A 16,099-nucleotide genomic window follows, 5' to 3' on the forward strand; every position below is an offset into this window, starting at 1 on the left:
ACCAGAGCAGGGGCTAAATAAAAAGCTCTTTCAATTAAAATGACCTTGCATTCTTGCTCAGTGCACTCAGTTTTACATTGCAAAAGAGCCTGCAGCACTGAGTGATGTCAATATGAGTATAAAGAACTGTAAGACGCAAAAAGAAAAGAGGCAGATGTAATGTGGGCGTACAGAGGAAAGAAAAAAGTTATGGATGGAATTACAGAAGGGGCTCATCAGCATGGAACGTTCTTGTCATCAGAACTTTGCAAATGGCTCCGGCCACCACAAGTTGAAAAAACTGTCAAAGGCATAGTGGATAATATATGCCATTCAGTTAATAGAAAAAGAAATCACTGACCACAGTTAACAGAATCAAACTTCTGTAGACTTCAATAATGGTGTGTTTGTGTAATTGGGGGGGGGGGGGAGTGGTGGTGCTTTTATCCTACTTGAAAAAGATCCTGCATTATTTTAAAATCAGCAATGGAATAACACTATACCATTTTAAACACAGCAAGCCTGTCTGATTTATAGGTTAGAGCTAATGCTCTTTTTACTTTTTAATTAAGTCTTACATTCAGCAAGGAGAAAGCTGTTATTTTTCCAGGTATCTGACTTCAAGTAATTAACAGCAGCAAATTAAGAAACTTATCTTGATTTTGAAATTTTATAAGGCAGCAGTAGAATCATTATAAAATTGAAATTCATTACACTTCTATGCATGATAGAAGTATTGTGTTGTGGCCTCAATTAAATAAAGAGAGGAATTCAGGAAGAGAACATGATTTGGCCTAATGTTCTATGTATGAAATATACTGCTATATTTTAAAACTTGCCATGTCTTACTTTTCAATTCCTCTGCTTGGAAAATGATGTGCTTAACATATCTGGTTTATAATTCAAATTTGTAACGGAAAGCCATTGGAACAGAATAAAGTGACTTTTATTTAATTTTCTGCTATTTGCCTAGAGGTTCATATCACTGCAATCCTCAAAGCACTGACTTGCCTGCATGTGAGCTATGGGCCAGATTCAAGGGGTCAGTACTTGCGTACTAAGCTTTAAATGACCCAAGTGACTGTACCTGCTGTAATCTGGAGGAGAATGTCAACTTGTCCTCATCAGATGGAGAGACAAAGAGGATGGTGACAGAAGACAGGGCACTTTCAGTGGTGGTACCCTGTTTATTGATATCCCACTGGGAGAAATCAGGCAGTCCTCCATTCTGACCATTTTGGAGTAGAAAATCAAAACGTTTTATCTGACAACCTTTGCACAACTCTTGTACTGTGGGTTTTTAACTGCTGTTGTTTCACATTTGCCTGGATTTCATATTTTATCTTTGAATCGATCCTGGGTTTACTCTTGGGAGGAAGGGTGGGATATATATGAGTAGACAAACAAAGAAATTTTGAAATGTGTAGCCAACCAGCCACTTAAAAATAATGAAAGCTTCGCTTGCACAACACTCCTCAAGGTTAATATACAGAATACAATTCTCTGTAAAGGTGCATGGGGTCATCATTGGATCCCAATCTTATGGATGCTTAGTTGGGAGTAAACTGTACTAAACTCACAAGGGACTAAACTGTACTAAACTCGCAAAGAGTTAGGCTGCCTATCTTCATGATTTCTTTCCCTGCACATTGGTACCTCTCATTAGCAATTTAAAAAACTGCACACACTTTTAATAAAAGCTCTTCAGTGACAGCTTTATCCTTTAAGTGTCACCTGAATATCATTGACATTTTCTCTCTCTTTTTTAAATAAAAGACTTACAAATCAATTTCAGAAAATATGAGTATATAAACTTGAAAATGTCTTTGTATAGGTCCTACAAATATGCTCTACACTTTTTCTACTGCTATATTAACAGGCTTGGGCTGCTATCTATTCATCCCCCCCCCCATGCATCCTGTTTGTCCTATACTAAATCTTTGTACCTTTAATTTCCCCCCTTAAATATTTTCTTCTAGAGGCATCAAAATAAATCAGTGGCTACCAGTGTTCATACCAGCTATTTTTGAAATTAATTATACAAGGGCATGTTGCACATCCAGCTGGGCTGGATGAATCCCTAGCCGGAATTAAGATTGCCGGAAGAAATATCAACAACCTCAGATATGCAGATGACACAACCTTGATGGCAGAAAGTGAGGAGGAATTAAAGAACCTTTTATTGAGGGTGAAAGAGGAGAGTGCAAAATATGGTCTGAAGCTCAACATCAAAAAAACGAAGATCATGGCTACTGGTCCCATCACCTCCTGGCAAATAGAAGGGGAAGAAATGGAGGCAGTGAGAGATTTTACTTTCTTGGGCTCCATGATCACTGCAGATGGTGACAGCAGCCACGAAATTAAAAGACGCCTGCTTCTTGGGAGAAGGGCAATGACAGGCCTAGACAGCATCTTGAGAAGTAGAGACATCACCTTGCCAACAAAGGTCCGTATAGTTAAAGCTATGGTTTTCCCAGTAGTGATGTATGGAAGTGAGAGCTGGACCATAAAGAAGGCTGATCGCCGAAGAATTGATGCTTTTGAATTATGGTGTTGGAGGAGACTCTTGAGAGTCCCATGGACTGCAAGAAGATCAAACCTCTCCATTCTGAAGGAAATCAGCCCTGAGTGCTCACTGGAAGGACAGATTGTGAAGCTGAGGCTCCAGTACTTTGGCCACCTCATGAGAAGACTCCCTGGAGAAGACCCTGATGCTGGGAAAGATGGAGGGCACAAGGAGAAGGGGACGACAGAGGACGAGATGGTTGGATAGTGTTTTCGAGGTTACCAGCATGAGTCTGACCAAGCTGCGGGGGGCAGTGGAGGACAGGAGTGCCTGGCGTTCTCTGGTCCATGGGGTCATGAAGAGTCGGACACGACTAAACGACTAAACAACAACAATGTTGCACATAACATTATCCCCATCAGAAAATTACTTTCACTACCATCTAGAAATATTGATGAGTTAGAAAGGGGGCTTCTGCTTCATAATTCAATATTCTACAGCACACTCCAATATCACCAAATGTTTGGTTCTGTTCCCATAGAATGGCTTGCTAATTTCAAGATTCAAGAGACTACTGTGCTGAAGTAATGCATCTACACCTTTAACCTTTACAACTATTTTTTCGGAAGGCCTAGTAGTCTGAAAACCTGATCTAATGTTTCGTAGGACAATGTTCTACATCTATACTTCTTTGTTACAACTGAATGGCATATGTTTCTATTCCTTTAATTTTCTGTCTAGAGCTATTCTTTTGGGAATCAATCAGTTGTTCCAAACAAGTAGAAATATGGAATATTGTCTAAAGATGCACAGTATCAATTACTATAGCTTTTCAATACTAGGCAATGCCACCAATGGAGCTTGTTCTGACTCAGCACAGTTTCTTCTCCAATTTTGCAAAAAAAAATCAATGAATATTACGTTTTTCTTTGTTTCTGTTTTCTGCCTTCCAAGGGTCCCCAAATTCCAAAATATGCCAAGGACAAGCAAACCCTACAACTGCTTATTTCACAACTACCTCATCACGAGATGTCTTTGTTTAACTGGAACCCAACCAAAAGGGATCCTGAGAGATTCACATTCAAAGGGCCAACTGAGCACAGAAACATAGCAAGCTGTCAGACTAGCTCAGTACTGTTGATATTGACTGTCAGTGGCTCACAGATAGTGTTATCTGGAGAGGTCTGAGACTGAACCTAGGACAAGGCAGATGATCTACTAACTGAGCTATGGCATTTGGGAACGTAAAGAAACATAATCTTCGATACTGCATTCCAATTACAGTGGTACCTTGGTTCAAGAACAGCTTAAGTTTATGAACAACTTGGATTAAGAATGCTGCAAACCCGGAAGTAGGTGTTTTGGTTTGTGAAATTTGCCTTCAAAAATGAGAACATGTTTGCTTCGTGTCAAGTGTGTTCCATTTGTAAATTGAGTCCCACGCTGCTATGGGAAAGCATGCTATGGTTTAAGAATGGACTTCTGGAACGGATTAAGTTCGTAAACCAAGGTCCATTTGCTTATTTCTCCATGTCTACATCCTGATCCAGTATTATATAGTATCTTATCAAATACAAAAGTCTGTGCACACAGGTAATTTATAAGGCTGTGTTAGTTCTGTAAGGCTGTCTTAGTGGTGCTTAGACCACTGGGGGTTTGGAATTCTTTAGAAATCTAGATGGGACAATGCTACACAAAGGCACCTTGCTGTGGAGAAAAATGTCTGAACAAATCTAGTCAAAGTATTATTTGGGCAAGGGAATAACATATACCCACTGTGAATCAATTTTCTGCCTAAGCACATGCAAACTCCTCAGAGCAAAATAGTGATAACTATCACTTCTTTAAAGAACTCAAAATGTATTTACTGGAAAAATCCCCTTATGGAGGAAAAACTTTTTAAAAGCAAGTTATGCTGTTCAATGTGTTTTTCTCAATTCATTGCATTTAAAAAAAAAATAGAAGTGAAAAATAGAAGTGAAAAGAATTTACAGAAATATACTGCTACAATTGAAGCATATTGTGCTTGTCCCATGAATGTACAATGCAAAAAGGATTGGAAAAGGTAATTATTTTGTCTTAACAGAACATATCTAGCTTAACTAGAAACCTCTGGTTCAATACGGCTCCACAAGACATCAGGCGGCAGAATGGAGGAAGGAGAAAATTTCTGGTGATTCTGCAGGCATCTGTACTGCATCAAAATTTGGTTTGGATGGTTGAGGGTCTGTTTAGAGCATCTTTTAGGGAGGAATCTCTGAAAATTATCTCGCTCCTCTTCTGCTGATGAATTCAGTATTAAAAAAATATTGAGTTCTCTGAATTAAGCAGTAGATAAGAGAATGGGCGGTTTCATATTTAAGATATCGTATCAGAAGACATGCGGAAAAGTTTGTCTACCACCAGAGATCTAATAGGTCAGAGGTGTTTTTAGTATTATGAATTTGTTTATTGTATAGTTCTGCAAATGAAGATATGGCAAATAGTGATTTATTGATGATGTATAATGTTTATTATATTTTTGGTCAGGATCCAGCTTCCTGGATCAATATAGCTTGACCACAGTTGTCCATGGTTTGGTAACCTCTTGCTTAGATTACTGCAACAAACCCTGTGTAGAGCTACTCTTGGAGGCTGGTCCGGAGGCTGCAATTGGTGTCGAATTCAGCAGCTGAGTTGCATGTGGGAACAAATTACTGGAAGCATGTAACACCCTGTTTGTGAGATTTGCATTGGCTGCTAATCTGCTACCAGTTCAAGGTGTTCGTACTAACATATAAGGTCCTATACAGTTCAGGAGCAGGTGACTTGAAACACCAACGTTTTCCTTGCATACCCAGTGGATTGCTGTAATCTGTGGGAGAATTGCTGTTTCAAGTTCCAAAGATCTCAGAAGACAACTCAGCAGTAACTTGAAGCAGGGTTTTTATTGTTATGTGGAAGAGCATTCCTGTCGAGATAACAACAGGCACCTACTACCTGTACTTTTTGGAAACAACTGAAGATACTTTTGTTCTAACAGGCTTTCCCAGCAGGATAAATGGGTATTTGCCTTGAGTCTATTTTGTATGGTTTTAGTTTTGTTTTAAATGTATCTGGTTGTTGTTGTTTGTGGGAGGGTCTTTTTTTAAAACCTTTTTGTCCTTTTTATTGTATATTGGCTAGAGACAACTGCATAGAAGGTGATTAATATATTAATAATAAAAATAAAAAAGGTAAAGGACCCTAGATGGTTAAGTCCAGTCAGAAGCGACTATGGGGTATGGCGCTTTTCTTGCTTTTCAGGCTGAGGGAGCCGGTGTTTGTCCACAGACAGCTTTCTGGGTCATGTGGCCGGCATGACTAAACCGCTACTGGCGCAACAGAACACCATGACGGAAGCATGACTGCAAGTATATTCAAGGCTTCCTAACACAGGTGACATCTCAGTTGTTTTCTATGGAGCAGAAAATGTTCCTGCACTCAAATCCTCCTCCTACGACTATGGTTAGACAGTTCACTAGTTTCACGGTACAATCCTACACATGCTTACTTAGATGTCAGTTCCACTGTGTCCAATAGTCCTATTTTAAGCTAAATATTCAATCTCAAAAACTGTCCGTCCCCCCACTTTCTTCCCTTGTTTCAACCCCTCAGGCAACTCCAAATTCTCCTTAGTACTTTGACTTAGAAAAACAGTAAGTTCTCTAGTTCTGAATCTCATCAACATTGAGAACTGTATGGGAAGATTCCTCACCAACCCAGACCCTTCAAATGTTATACAGTGCTGGTAGGAGGCAGGTGACAAAGCACACCTTGACTAACAATCCGCATTCATATTTTGTTTGTCCCACAAAAATGCTGCAATTCTAGACCTAAGCTTTCCATTTTTCTGAATCATTTAGTGCATTTTACAAGGGAGTGTTTCAGACTCAGCGATCTTGCAGCTTGCAAAACAAATGCTTAAAGACAGTACATTCAAACTATTATACCTTAAGCAGCTTTGCATGCAGCAGTAAAGTGTAGGCAGCTTCAGTGTAGTTATCACATTCTTTGTGCAGGTCACAAAGCTTGTACAAATACCTACAAGTAAAAAATTAAAATAAATTTTCAGTAATGTCATAAAACAAGGTCAAAGGGCTTAGCAGTTATGATTCCTATGCTCAAATAGAACAACATATAACTGATGTACTTTAAAACTCATATTTTATTTCATCTGATCAGTATGCAGCACACAGCATGTCAAGAAAGTCAACAACAAACAATAATGTACTTGTGCATTTTATAAGGTTGTAACTTCAGTGTCTATAAAACTGAAACTCTTTTTTGATAGCTTGGTGTCTGGAGATATGCAACAAAAAAGTTATGATGTTGGTATAAATGTGTGTCATTCCTAAAATGGGCAGTTAATTTGTTGTTTCAAGAAGCCCTCCAAGAAAATCACTGGGGACTCCATAGCTAAATTGCTACCACAACTAAGGCTACAATCCTATACACTCCTCCCTGGAAATAGGTCCCAGTGAACTCAATGAAACTTACTTCTGAGCAGACATGCATAGGATTGTACTGTTAAAGGGGAAAGAAATCTATTTTTAAAAAATCACTAAAATTGCTCTTAACATATGCATGGTCAAAATGGAAACTACAAATGCATAAAAGGCTTTATCTCAAATATGTTCTATACCTTTCTGAAGATTTGCTCAAAGGAATGTAGTCAGATGGTATAAAAAACCTTTTGGTAATTAGTAGCCTATCCTGGGGATACAAGATTTTGCTACCCACCAGAGAATGGGAGAATGCAGTTGGGACAATAAAAAGTACAATAAAAATTAATGAGCAATCAGTCTAGCTGCAAAGAGGAAACAAGTAATTAAAACACCCCCCTGCACCCCTAAGCAACGAACAGAAACAATTTCAGTGAAGGGGGGGATGACAAAATAAAATAAAAGGGCCAGTATGCGAGAAGCAACAGTGCCTATGAAAGAAGAGGAGAAAGAGGAAAAATAGCTACTTAAAAGGTTGATAGAAGGGAGAAACGTAAATTCACGTTTTATCCAGTACAGCTGTGTTTTAATTACAAAAAAACCTTGGTTGGGGCGGGGAAAATGAGAAGACAAATATAAAAGACAGGGAAGCAACTAATCACTAATGCTTGGATTATCTATTAAAAAGTAAGTTTTATTCACAACAGACCTATTGAAAGTAATGGACCTTAGTAATGTCCATCAATTTTAATGGGTCTACTCTAAGTATGATTCATGTGGGATACAACCTTAAGCGAACAAATGATTCCATTCTGGAGAAAAGTGGTGTGGAAGCAATAGACTAGACATCTATATATACCTAAAATATACAATATCCTAAATATTTAAACATTTAAAAATCAACCTAATTATAATAAACAAGGAGCCACACCAATCCTAGCATTTCTCTTAACAGAACACAGACTCAGTTTTGAAGATTGTAGGAACAGTCAGAAACGCAAATTGTATATTGGGCATATGAACGAAAGAACACATTTAATTAATCTTACAGACTCATGTGAGCAGAACAGATTATCTGTTCCTTTTATTAGTGCAATCCCACAGCCCTCTTGCTTTAGAAGAAACACAATGTCTAATAAAGTTAGGTTTACAAACCTTATGTACATTTCTTCTCTTTCAATCTCTTTGTAGAAATTCTGGAACAAGAAAAGAAAAGAAAAGACATTAGAGATTTGTCAGTGAGCCATACATATATTAGGCATATTTATTACATTAGAAACTCATAGCCACGTAACATTAGCCTCAAACTGTGACATGAAACTTGCTCCTGGTTAAAGGAGCTCATACATTCTTATAACTGTGAAATCTGCAAATAGTAGTTTACATTTCACTGCAGAGATTCAGTATTTTCAGGGTAGGGCATTTTCAAGTCATACACCATTAGCTTTTCTCGGCTTTCTAATGTACAAAACAACATAATGTGCTAAAATGAAATTTGAAATTTCAAAGTAGTTTTGGTAATAAATCATACATTCTTGAATCTAATACTTTCTTAAGTACTGGTTTTTTAAAAAAAACAACTTGACAGGACTGTTGTGAGGATTAATGAGAAAGAAAATAACAGAGCACTTTGCATGCTTAATTTGGTAAGGAATAATTCACTTAATAAAAAGAATGCATGTTTCTCCTGTTGTCACACCTTCTTACTTTCAGTATAGCAAGAACTTGATGAACATTTTCAACTTCAACAGACTGAGATGGAATTCGGAGTGAAATCTGAAGTATACTTTATGCTACAGTAACTCCATCAGCAACGGGCTACTCTTATGGAAAATAACAATCCTGAAGGTAGAAATTGCCTTGGAAGAAAACCCCCCAATAGTGTCATTATGAAGTACGTATTTTTTGCTCTATAAGACTCACTTTTTCCCTCCTAAAAAGTAAGGGGAAACGTGTGTGCGTCTTATAGAGCGAATGCAGGCTGCACAGCTATCCCAGAAGCCAGAACAGCAAGAGGGATTGCTGCTTTCACTGCGCAGCGATCCCTCTTGCTGTTCTGGCTTCTGAAATTCAGAATATTTTTTTTCTTGTTTTCCTCCTTCAAAAACTAGGTGCGTCTTGTGGTCTGGTGCATCTTATAGAGCCAAAAATACATTCTCTCTCATTTGAGACACAATTTGCTAACAGACCAACTTAGTAAAGCCTCATGTCCACCTGCTCGCTGTATCCTTTGCATGCACTGATGTTTCTTCTGTACTGTACATAAGCCTATGAAGATTCCTCTTCGTGTATCTAACAAAGTAGCCTGTAGCTCTAAAAAGCCCGCACACTTTAAAGGTGCCACAGGACTCTTGTCATTTTTTAATAACCAGGCTATTTTACTGAAGTTAGATTTTATCACTGGATCTTATTTTCCTTGTATTTGCAGTGTACTTAGATGGATTATGACAGCAAACCCATGCTGCAAATGGATTAATACACTTCAGAAGTGAGGATCTGGGGAATTGAAAATAGAGGCAAACGCAACAAATACAAGTTATAGAGAAGAGCTAGAAAAATAAACCTCTTAAACTTTTCCGGTTTGATAAATTGCTCTAATTTCCTTTATAACTTTTGAAATAGCAATGGAAGCAATCCTAGTGCCTTAAAAAAAAAAATCCTGTAAAGTTTCCAACAGGCAGAATCTTGTCACTCTAATTCTATTCAGAAAAGCAGGCAGTCTCTTCTAAAAGCAACCCACATTTCACTCTACAGATCATGATCAATAGCTACTTCCAAGGACTCTCTCCCCTCCCCAAATTAAGTAATAGCACTACTACTGACACAAAAGTTAAATAATGAGGCGGATAGCCTCTTAAACGATAGCTCAGTTTACCAACAGTACACTCATGCAGTACAAATACCAATCAGAGATATAGTTTTAAACAGTAAGTTGCATATTCTGCAAGTATTCCTAAGCTTATTAAAGCATCAAGTATGTCGTGAGGAAGCCCAATGATCTAAACTTTGATTATCAAACTTTTCTGAACACCTAAGTTCATCTCGCGTCCTCATCCTTAGATAAAAGCTTTCATATTTATCTGAATTTCTGAACACTTGGGCCACACTGATTGTAAAATTGTGCAAATCCGCATTTGATTTCTTTTTTAAAATGAATAGATTTGGTCAAACATCATAACAGTTCTATTTTTCCTATTAGACTATGTGCATCTAATTTCATGACGTTTCTCTTTAAAATTGGTTGTGGTTGTTGTTCTTAACTTGCTAAAATAATAAAAGGTATGTTTCCTAGCAAGACCCCACTGTTACATTTACAAATTCAGCAGCCACTCTAAATTAAGCCAGTTCATTTCTTCTCACTCACCAGCACATTGACAGTACAGCTCATGCGGTTTTCCTTGTTTTCATCATGCATAATGGTTCTGTAATCCAGAAGTCTCTCCATCAAGCGAACCACAAGTTTAACAAAATTTTCACCATTTTTGGCAAGGTACTTATGTTTTCTGCAGTGTTCCAGGAGACTGAAAATATAATTACAAAAACATCGTTAATCACACTCGGGAGCAGGCACTTGACTAAGGTGTAATTTTAAATATTTTGTATCATTAACATATTTTAATTATTCCTAGGCTCCAAAGTTCATTATAATCTTATTGGTATCTCTCTCGACTATGTTCTAAGACAAATCCCACTGCTAAACCAACACTTACATTTTGTCAAATAACACTTTATACTGTTCATCTCCTCTGCCTCCTTCTACTTCATGATCCAGCTTTGTGATGATCTCATTTTCAAACTACAATTAAATAGAACAAGCGTAAATAATCAGCACACAGCAAATATTTCATTTTATTACTGTAGAAATCAATGGGTCATAGATTTGTTAAAGCTCACAACAAGATATACGACCACTGTTTTTCAGCTTGATTGGCTTTTAACAGTTTGAGATCTCTCATATTAGGCCATGTGTAATGATCTGTTGCCCTACGAGGATCTTTCAATTCAGAAAATACTTGGTCATGTTGTTAAATGGGGCTTAGATGATTGCTTTAAGAAAATCTAAATAAGGTATCTGATTAGCCGAATAAGGGGTGGGGAATAACACGCCGAACAGGCACACAATGTCCTTTACAATAATTATAATAGCAACAAATGCAAGCAGCTTGAAGCATCATTACTGATGACATATAACACCTTAGGCAGGACTGCCAATTGCATCATCCAGTTGGATGAGCACCCTAACATCTATTTGAACTAGAGAAGTTGGCTCACCTCAGAACACATCTAATGGGTATCTCCAAAGACATTTCATTGGGGGATGGAATTTGTAAGCTGAAGCAGAAAAGAGCTAGTCAGGAGGTTAAAGAGAAGGGTGTAACAAGACCATAGGGATGGAAATTTTATTCTGGCAGAAGCATTCTAAATTGGATGGTGGCATTATGACAAGTAACTGAAGCAACAGATTATTATTAATATATTCTTCTCGTACATGTATAAACTTATTTTATTATAATATTAAATCAATAGTTGTACAATTAAATGTATCTGACATGCTGCAGCCTCATTTCTAAGAGTTATAAACTAATGAGTAAGTGTACAGAGAACTGGGCTGTTAATGTGGAAAATGAAGAGTTTTTGAGTTGTAGGTCCATGTTGATGCTGAGAAGTTAAGTGCTTGCTCCGCACTGAAGATTCGGAGTAGAAAGACCACAAATTTTTAAATATCCGTAGAACGCTTAAAAGTTCAACAATTCCTAGCAATTTTTAACTTAATAATTACTTGTGTGTGAGTATGTGTGTGTGCGCCCATCATTGGCCAGATGTGATTATTATATGGAGTCAATTCTAATTTTATTTCTCTTGCTTTAACTTTATATAAATGCAATGGTGTTAGGGACAAGTTTTCCTCTCTGTTTCTTCCCCTTCCCCTTTCATGAGGTAACACCGAAACTAAAGTTCTCCCTGGGCCTTTTTCTATATCATAAAGCCATGGTTGGATATGCATTCAAATAAATGTGCAAACCCATAATCTGGTCTTGATCACATTCTAGCCAGTTCACATGTAGCATGAAACCACGGTTAGCACCAGCAAGGAGTAGTGTGACCTTTTCTTTCTTTCTTTCTTTCTTTCTTTCTTTCTTTCTTTCTTTCTTTCTTTCTTTCTGCCCATGGCAGTCATTTTGGGCTGACAAGCACGGCACTTTTATGAAGATCTGAAATCAAGCACCTCATTTTTCACTCCAAAAAGCTATGGTTACCAGTCTGTGCAAGAACTAGAATGATCCAGCATGAAGCACTGGCATTGAGTGCTCCCCTTACCCAACGTGTCATTAAAAGTATGTTGTGATACTTTCAGTTTCAAGGTATCTTAGCTTGCTGTTACGTAGGAACCAGGAATTGTGGTTTAAAACAAGCTCTAGTCAGTTTCCAAACAAGTCAGCTTCAAACTAGAGTTTGCTTTAAGACAGAAACTCAGGTTTGTATGTAAAAACAAGTCAGGCTTAATTGGGGTGGGGTGGGGAATAGCTGCACAGGAATACCAAAGGAGGGAGGGGGCACTGTGTGAGCCTGAGCCATAGGTTTGTATGTGAACAAGCCTTTCGTACCGAAATGAGATTAAAGAAGCACTGTTTAAAAAGCCCCAGATAATCCACATGTTGATAGTTACATAATGAAAAGCAGCAGGGCATGTTTCAATTTGCTGCTGTGTGCCTGGCAGGGCTCTGAATTTTGCAGTCCCCCACCTTCTGTTCTCCCTCCCCATTTCACAATGCTCAATAAATACATTATAACTTGGATCTTATTGGTTGCAGTTTAGTATTGGAATCTGCCTAGTGTCTGACTACTATTGCTGGCTGGCTATGTTTTTGTTCTCTTTGTAGAATTATTGTTTTATATTGGGGTAGCAAGCATGGTGCCCTCCAGATTTTGTTGATGTCTCATCCTCCTTGACAGATACTGGTTGGGGCTGATGGGACTTGGAGTCCATCATCATCTGGAGGGCACTGTGTTGGCTATCCCTATTTTATGTGTGTACCCCACCCTAAGATCAATTGATATAGGGCTGGTTGGAAATGTTTTAATTAATAGATAAAAAGAATTTAATTAGGAGATAAAATAAAAAATAAAGGGCATAAAGATTGCAATCATACACATCTGGGGAGCATCATTATAGTTCAGTGACTAAACTATATATTGTTCAGTGACTAAACTATATATTGACATGCAATGTTAGTGAGGGTGTCAGGGCCTGGCTAGACAAAGAATGGTGGGACACACCAGCTGCAGAACCCCCAAGGGAACCTCCAGAGGAAGGCTCAGAGTCTGGGGATTGGCGGTGGAAGGGAGAAGATTGGGAGAAGGGGTTGAATGCTGAAGGGGAGACAGGGTTTAGTGAGCAGGAAGAGCCGGTGACAGAAAGCAGTTCAGACTCTAAATAGAGGAAGGAGGGCAAGTGGCTGCTGAAGACTCCAGAGAGCGCCCCCCCCCCTTCTGCTGCGACAAACTCCCCTCCTGGTCTCCAATAATGCACAGGAACATGAGAACAGAACAGAGGCCAGAGGTACGCAGAGACAAGGAAGTCTAAGATTCCTTGGGAAATATCTGAGAGAGGAGAAGCCTTAGAAAGAGGAAGGCAAGACCTACTGGGAAGGGTTGCTGAGTTGTATGTCGCTTCCTTGAATAAAGAGTTAATTCCACTGAGCCCTGTGTCTTTCGTGCTGACCTGCATCTGACTCCAGCCATGACAGAGTGAGAGAAAGGCAGGCATGGTTATATAGAATCTGTCAACATGTGAGGTAAATGCACTCAAGGTCCAGATACTACAGGGGATCTTGATGTTTATGCTCCTTTAACTAGGGTGGTGATTTTTTTTATTTATTTTTTAACCCTTATGTCTTCTAATTCCATTTTGTGCCTTCCAAGTTTCCTCTGATTGCTTCTAAAATCCATGCTGCTTATCCCAACTTTTCATTTATTTCTATTACTTCTCCTAACTAAAGAGGAAAAAGCCACCTTCGAATTCTAATGAAACCTCAAGTGTTCATATCATAATAAATTATGCAAATAATGTGCATAATTCAAAATGATTACAGGTTTGAGACTTACTTGTCACTAAGATAGTATATACATTAGAGGCATCAATCATTCAAACTGATGTTGCCTAAAAGTAGTCTGGCAATGGAAAACGGCCTCTACCTGGGCATACAACCAAATCTGAAAGGACTTTCTTTAAAAGTCCTTTTACAGCACCGGTGTGGTGTAAAGGATGACAACACAATCAAGGATGTAAAAATGGTATAGTACAGGGAGTCCAAGCAATTGATTTCCATGGCAAGCATATGCACTCCAACTAGGAGGAACAATATATTTATATATAACAACAACAACAATAATAAAAAACATATACTTGAGCAACTATATATCAGGGAACGCTTACAAAAAGATTTTAAGTCCACTGTAAACTCTAGCTAAATTTTGTTTGCAAAGAGCAGTCAATCCACTTTGGAGGAATGTTCTTTTGAGATGCCACATTTTGGAGAAGAAAATGGAATTACAGTTGTACCTTGGAAGTCAAACAGAATCCGTTCCGGAAGTCTGTTCGACTTCCTAAATGTTAGGGAACCAAGGCACGGCTTCCGATTGGCTGCAGGAAGCTCCTGCAGCCAATTGGAAGCCGCAGAAGTCGCAACAGACGTTTGGGTTCCAAAGAACGTTCACAAACTGGAACAATCACTTCCAGGTTTGCTGTGTTTGGGAGCCAAAACGTCTGATTTGCAAGGCGTTGAACTTCCAAGGTACGACTATACATTCCTTGATGTGAAATAGATATTTGAAGTGCAGCAACACTAACCCACCAAATCAGTGAGGGGGCGGCTCACAAGTAAAAATATGTCAGTTACAAAACCTGACTTACTTAGCTCAACCGAATGAAGTAAACATGTACCTGCCCAAAGCAACTCATGACTCTCCAGACCTTTGAGATGGAGGAATTTATTCTCATTTCAGTTTTGAACAACTGCATAGCTGCAGAGTATTTTTCCAAGGACTTTGAGACATTCATTCTTCAGTCATTACACTGTCTCTATGATATACCTGGTATGAACTCTTCCAAAGTCCACAAAATGGCAGTTAAGTGTCCATTTGGAACTTTATATGTCATATACCTGCAAGATGCTGGTCACTATGATATGTGGGGGGAAATAGGGTGCATGCATATTGCAAGGACCCAACAAGGATCACAAACACCTGTGTGGTATGCACTTGACATACTCATACTACATGGGCACCACTCCAATGAGGGTAGTGTAGCCAATTTTGCAGTAGCCAAGCCACCTCCAATCCACACTGCCCCAGTCCTTAATCTACTCCAGGTGGCAACATGGTCCCCTACAGATGTTGTGGGACTCCACCTCCCATCATTCCTCTCAGTTAGCTATGCTGGCTAGGGCCGATGGGAGTTGGGATGAAAACAACATCTGGAGGGCACCACATTGTCTACGCCAATCTAAATCATCTCACCCTACCTCCTGTTTCTTAGTCGTATTGTAACGGGGCAAAAACATAATGCCGGAACTAGCTATTTCACATATATAAGTGGAAACCTGAAACAGAAGTTGGAAGTGTGAGAATGTTCCTCCTCAAGGCTCCAGGAGGACTGGAACAGAAGCTTGGATAACACTTTTGGTGTAAGGGTGGGTTCACATCAAGGGTGGCTGGGGGGACATTTCAGAAGGTGGAATTCTCTCCCTTCTGAAACCTGCCCAGCTGCACTATAAACTCATGGTTAGGCAAACTAAAGCCCTGGGGCTGGATCCAGTCCAATCACCTTCTCAATCCAGTCTGTGGACAGTCCTGGAATCAGCGTGTTTTTACGCAAGTAGAATGTGTGCTTTTATTTAAAATGCATCTCTGGGTTATTTGTGGGGCATAGGAATTCATTCTTCTTCTTTTCAAAATATAGTCCGGCCCCCCACAAGGTCTGAGGGACAGTGGACTGGCCTCCTGCTGGAAAAGTTTGCTGACCCTTGAACTAACTAAAAACTTCCAGATCAAAATATAGCCACTATATTTCTGTATAGAGAGGGGAAGAAAGGTTCAATGAGTGAGAAAGGGAAAATGCAACACACACACCCCTCAAATCTCTCTATAT

The 16,099-nt window shown here is 38.9% G+C and overlaps 1 protein-coding gene across 2 annotated transcripts in view; it reads right to left on the reverse strand.

Annotated features, from left to right (window-relative positions):
• DOCK1 (dedicator of cytokinesis 1) overlaps positions 1 to 16,099 on the reverse strand; it is a 361,208-nt gene that overhangs the window by 51,392 nt on the left and 293,717 nt on the right. For both annotated transcript variants that reach the window (XM_079977122.1, XM_079977121.1), the window contains exons 34-37: positions 10,659 to 10,744; positions 10,313 to 10,469; positions 8,104 to 8,144; positions 6,457 to 6,547 (exon numbers count right to left, since the gene is read on the reverse strand). In XM_079977122.1, coding sequence (XP_079833248.1) covers positions 6,457 to 6,547; positions 8,104 to 8,144; positions 10,313 to 10,469; positions 10,659 to 10,744 — 375 coding nt within the window. The remainder of the gene's footprint in view (positions 1 to 6,456; positions 6,548 to 8,103; positions 8,145 to 10,312; positions 10,470 to 10,658; positions 10,745 to 16,099) is intronic.

The sequence above is a fragment of the Podarcis cretensis genome, assembly GCF_951804945.1.
Source record: "Podarcis cretensis genome assembly, chromosome: 5".
Taxonomy (NCBI): Eukaryota; Metazoa; Chordata; class Lepidosauria; order Squamata; family Lacertidae; genus Podarcis; species Podarcis cretensis.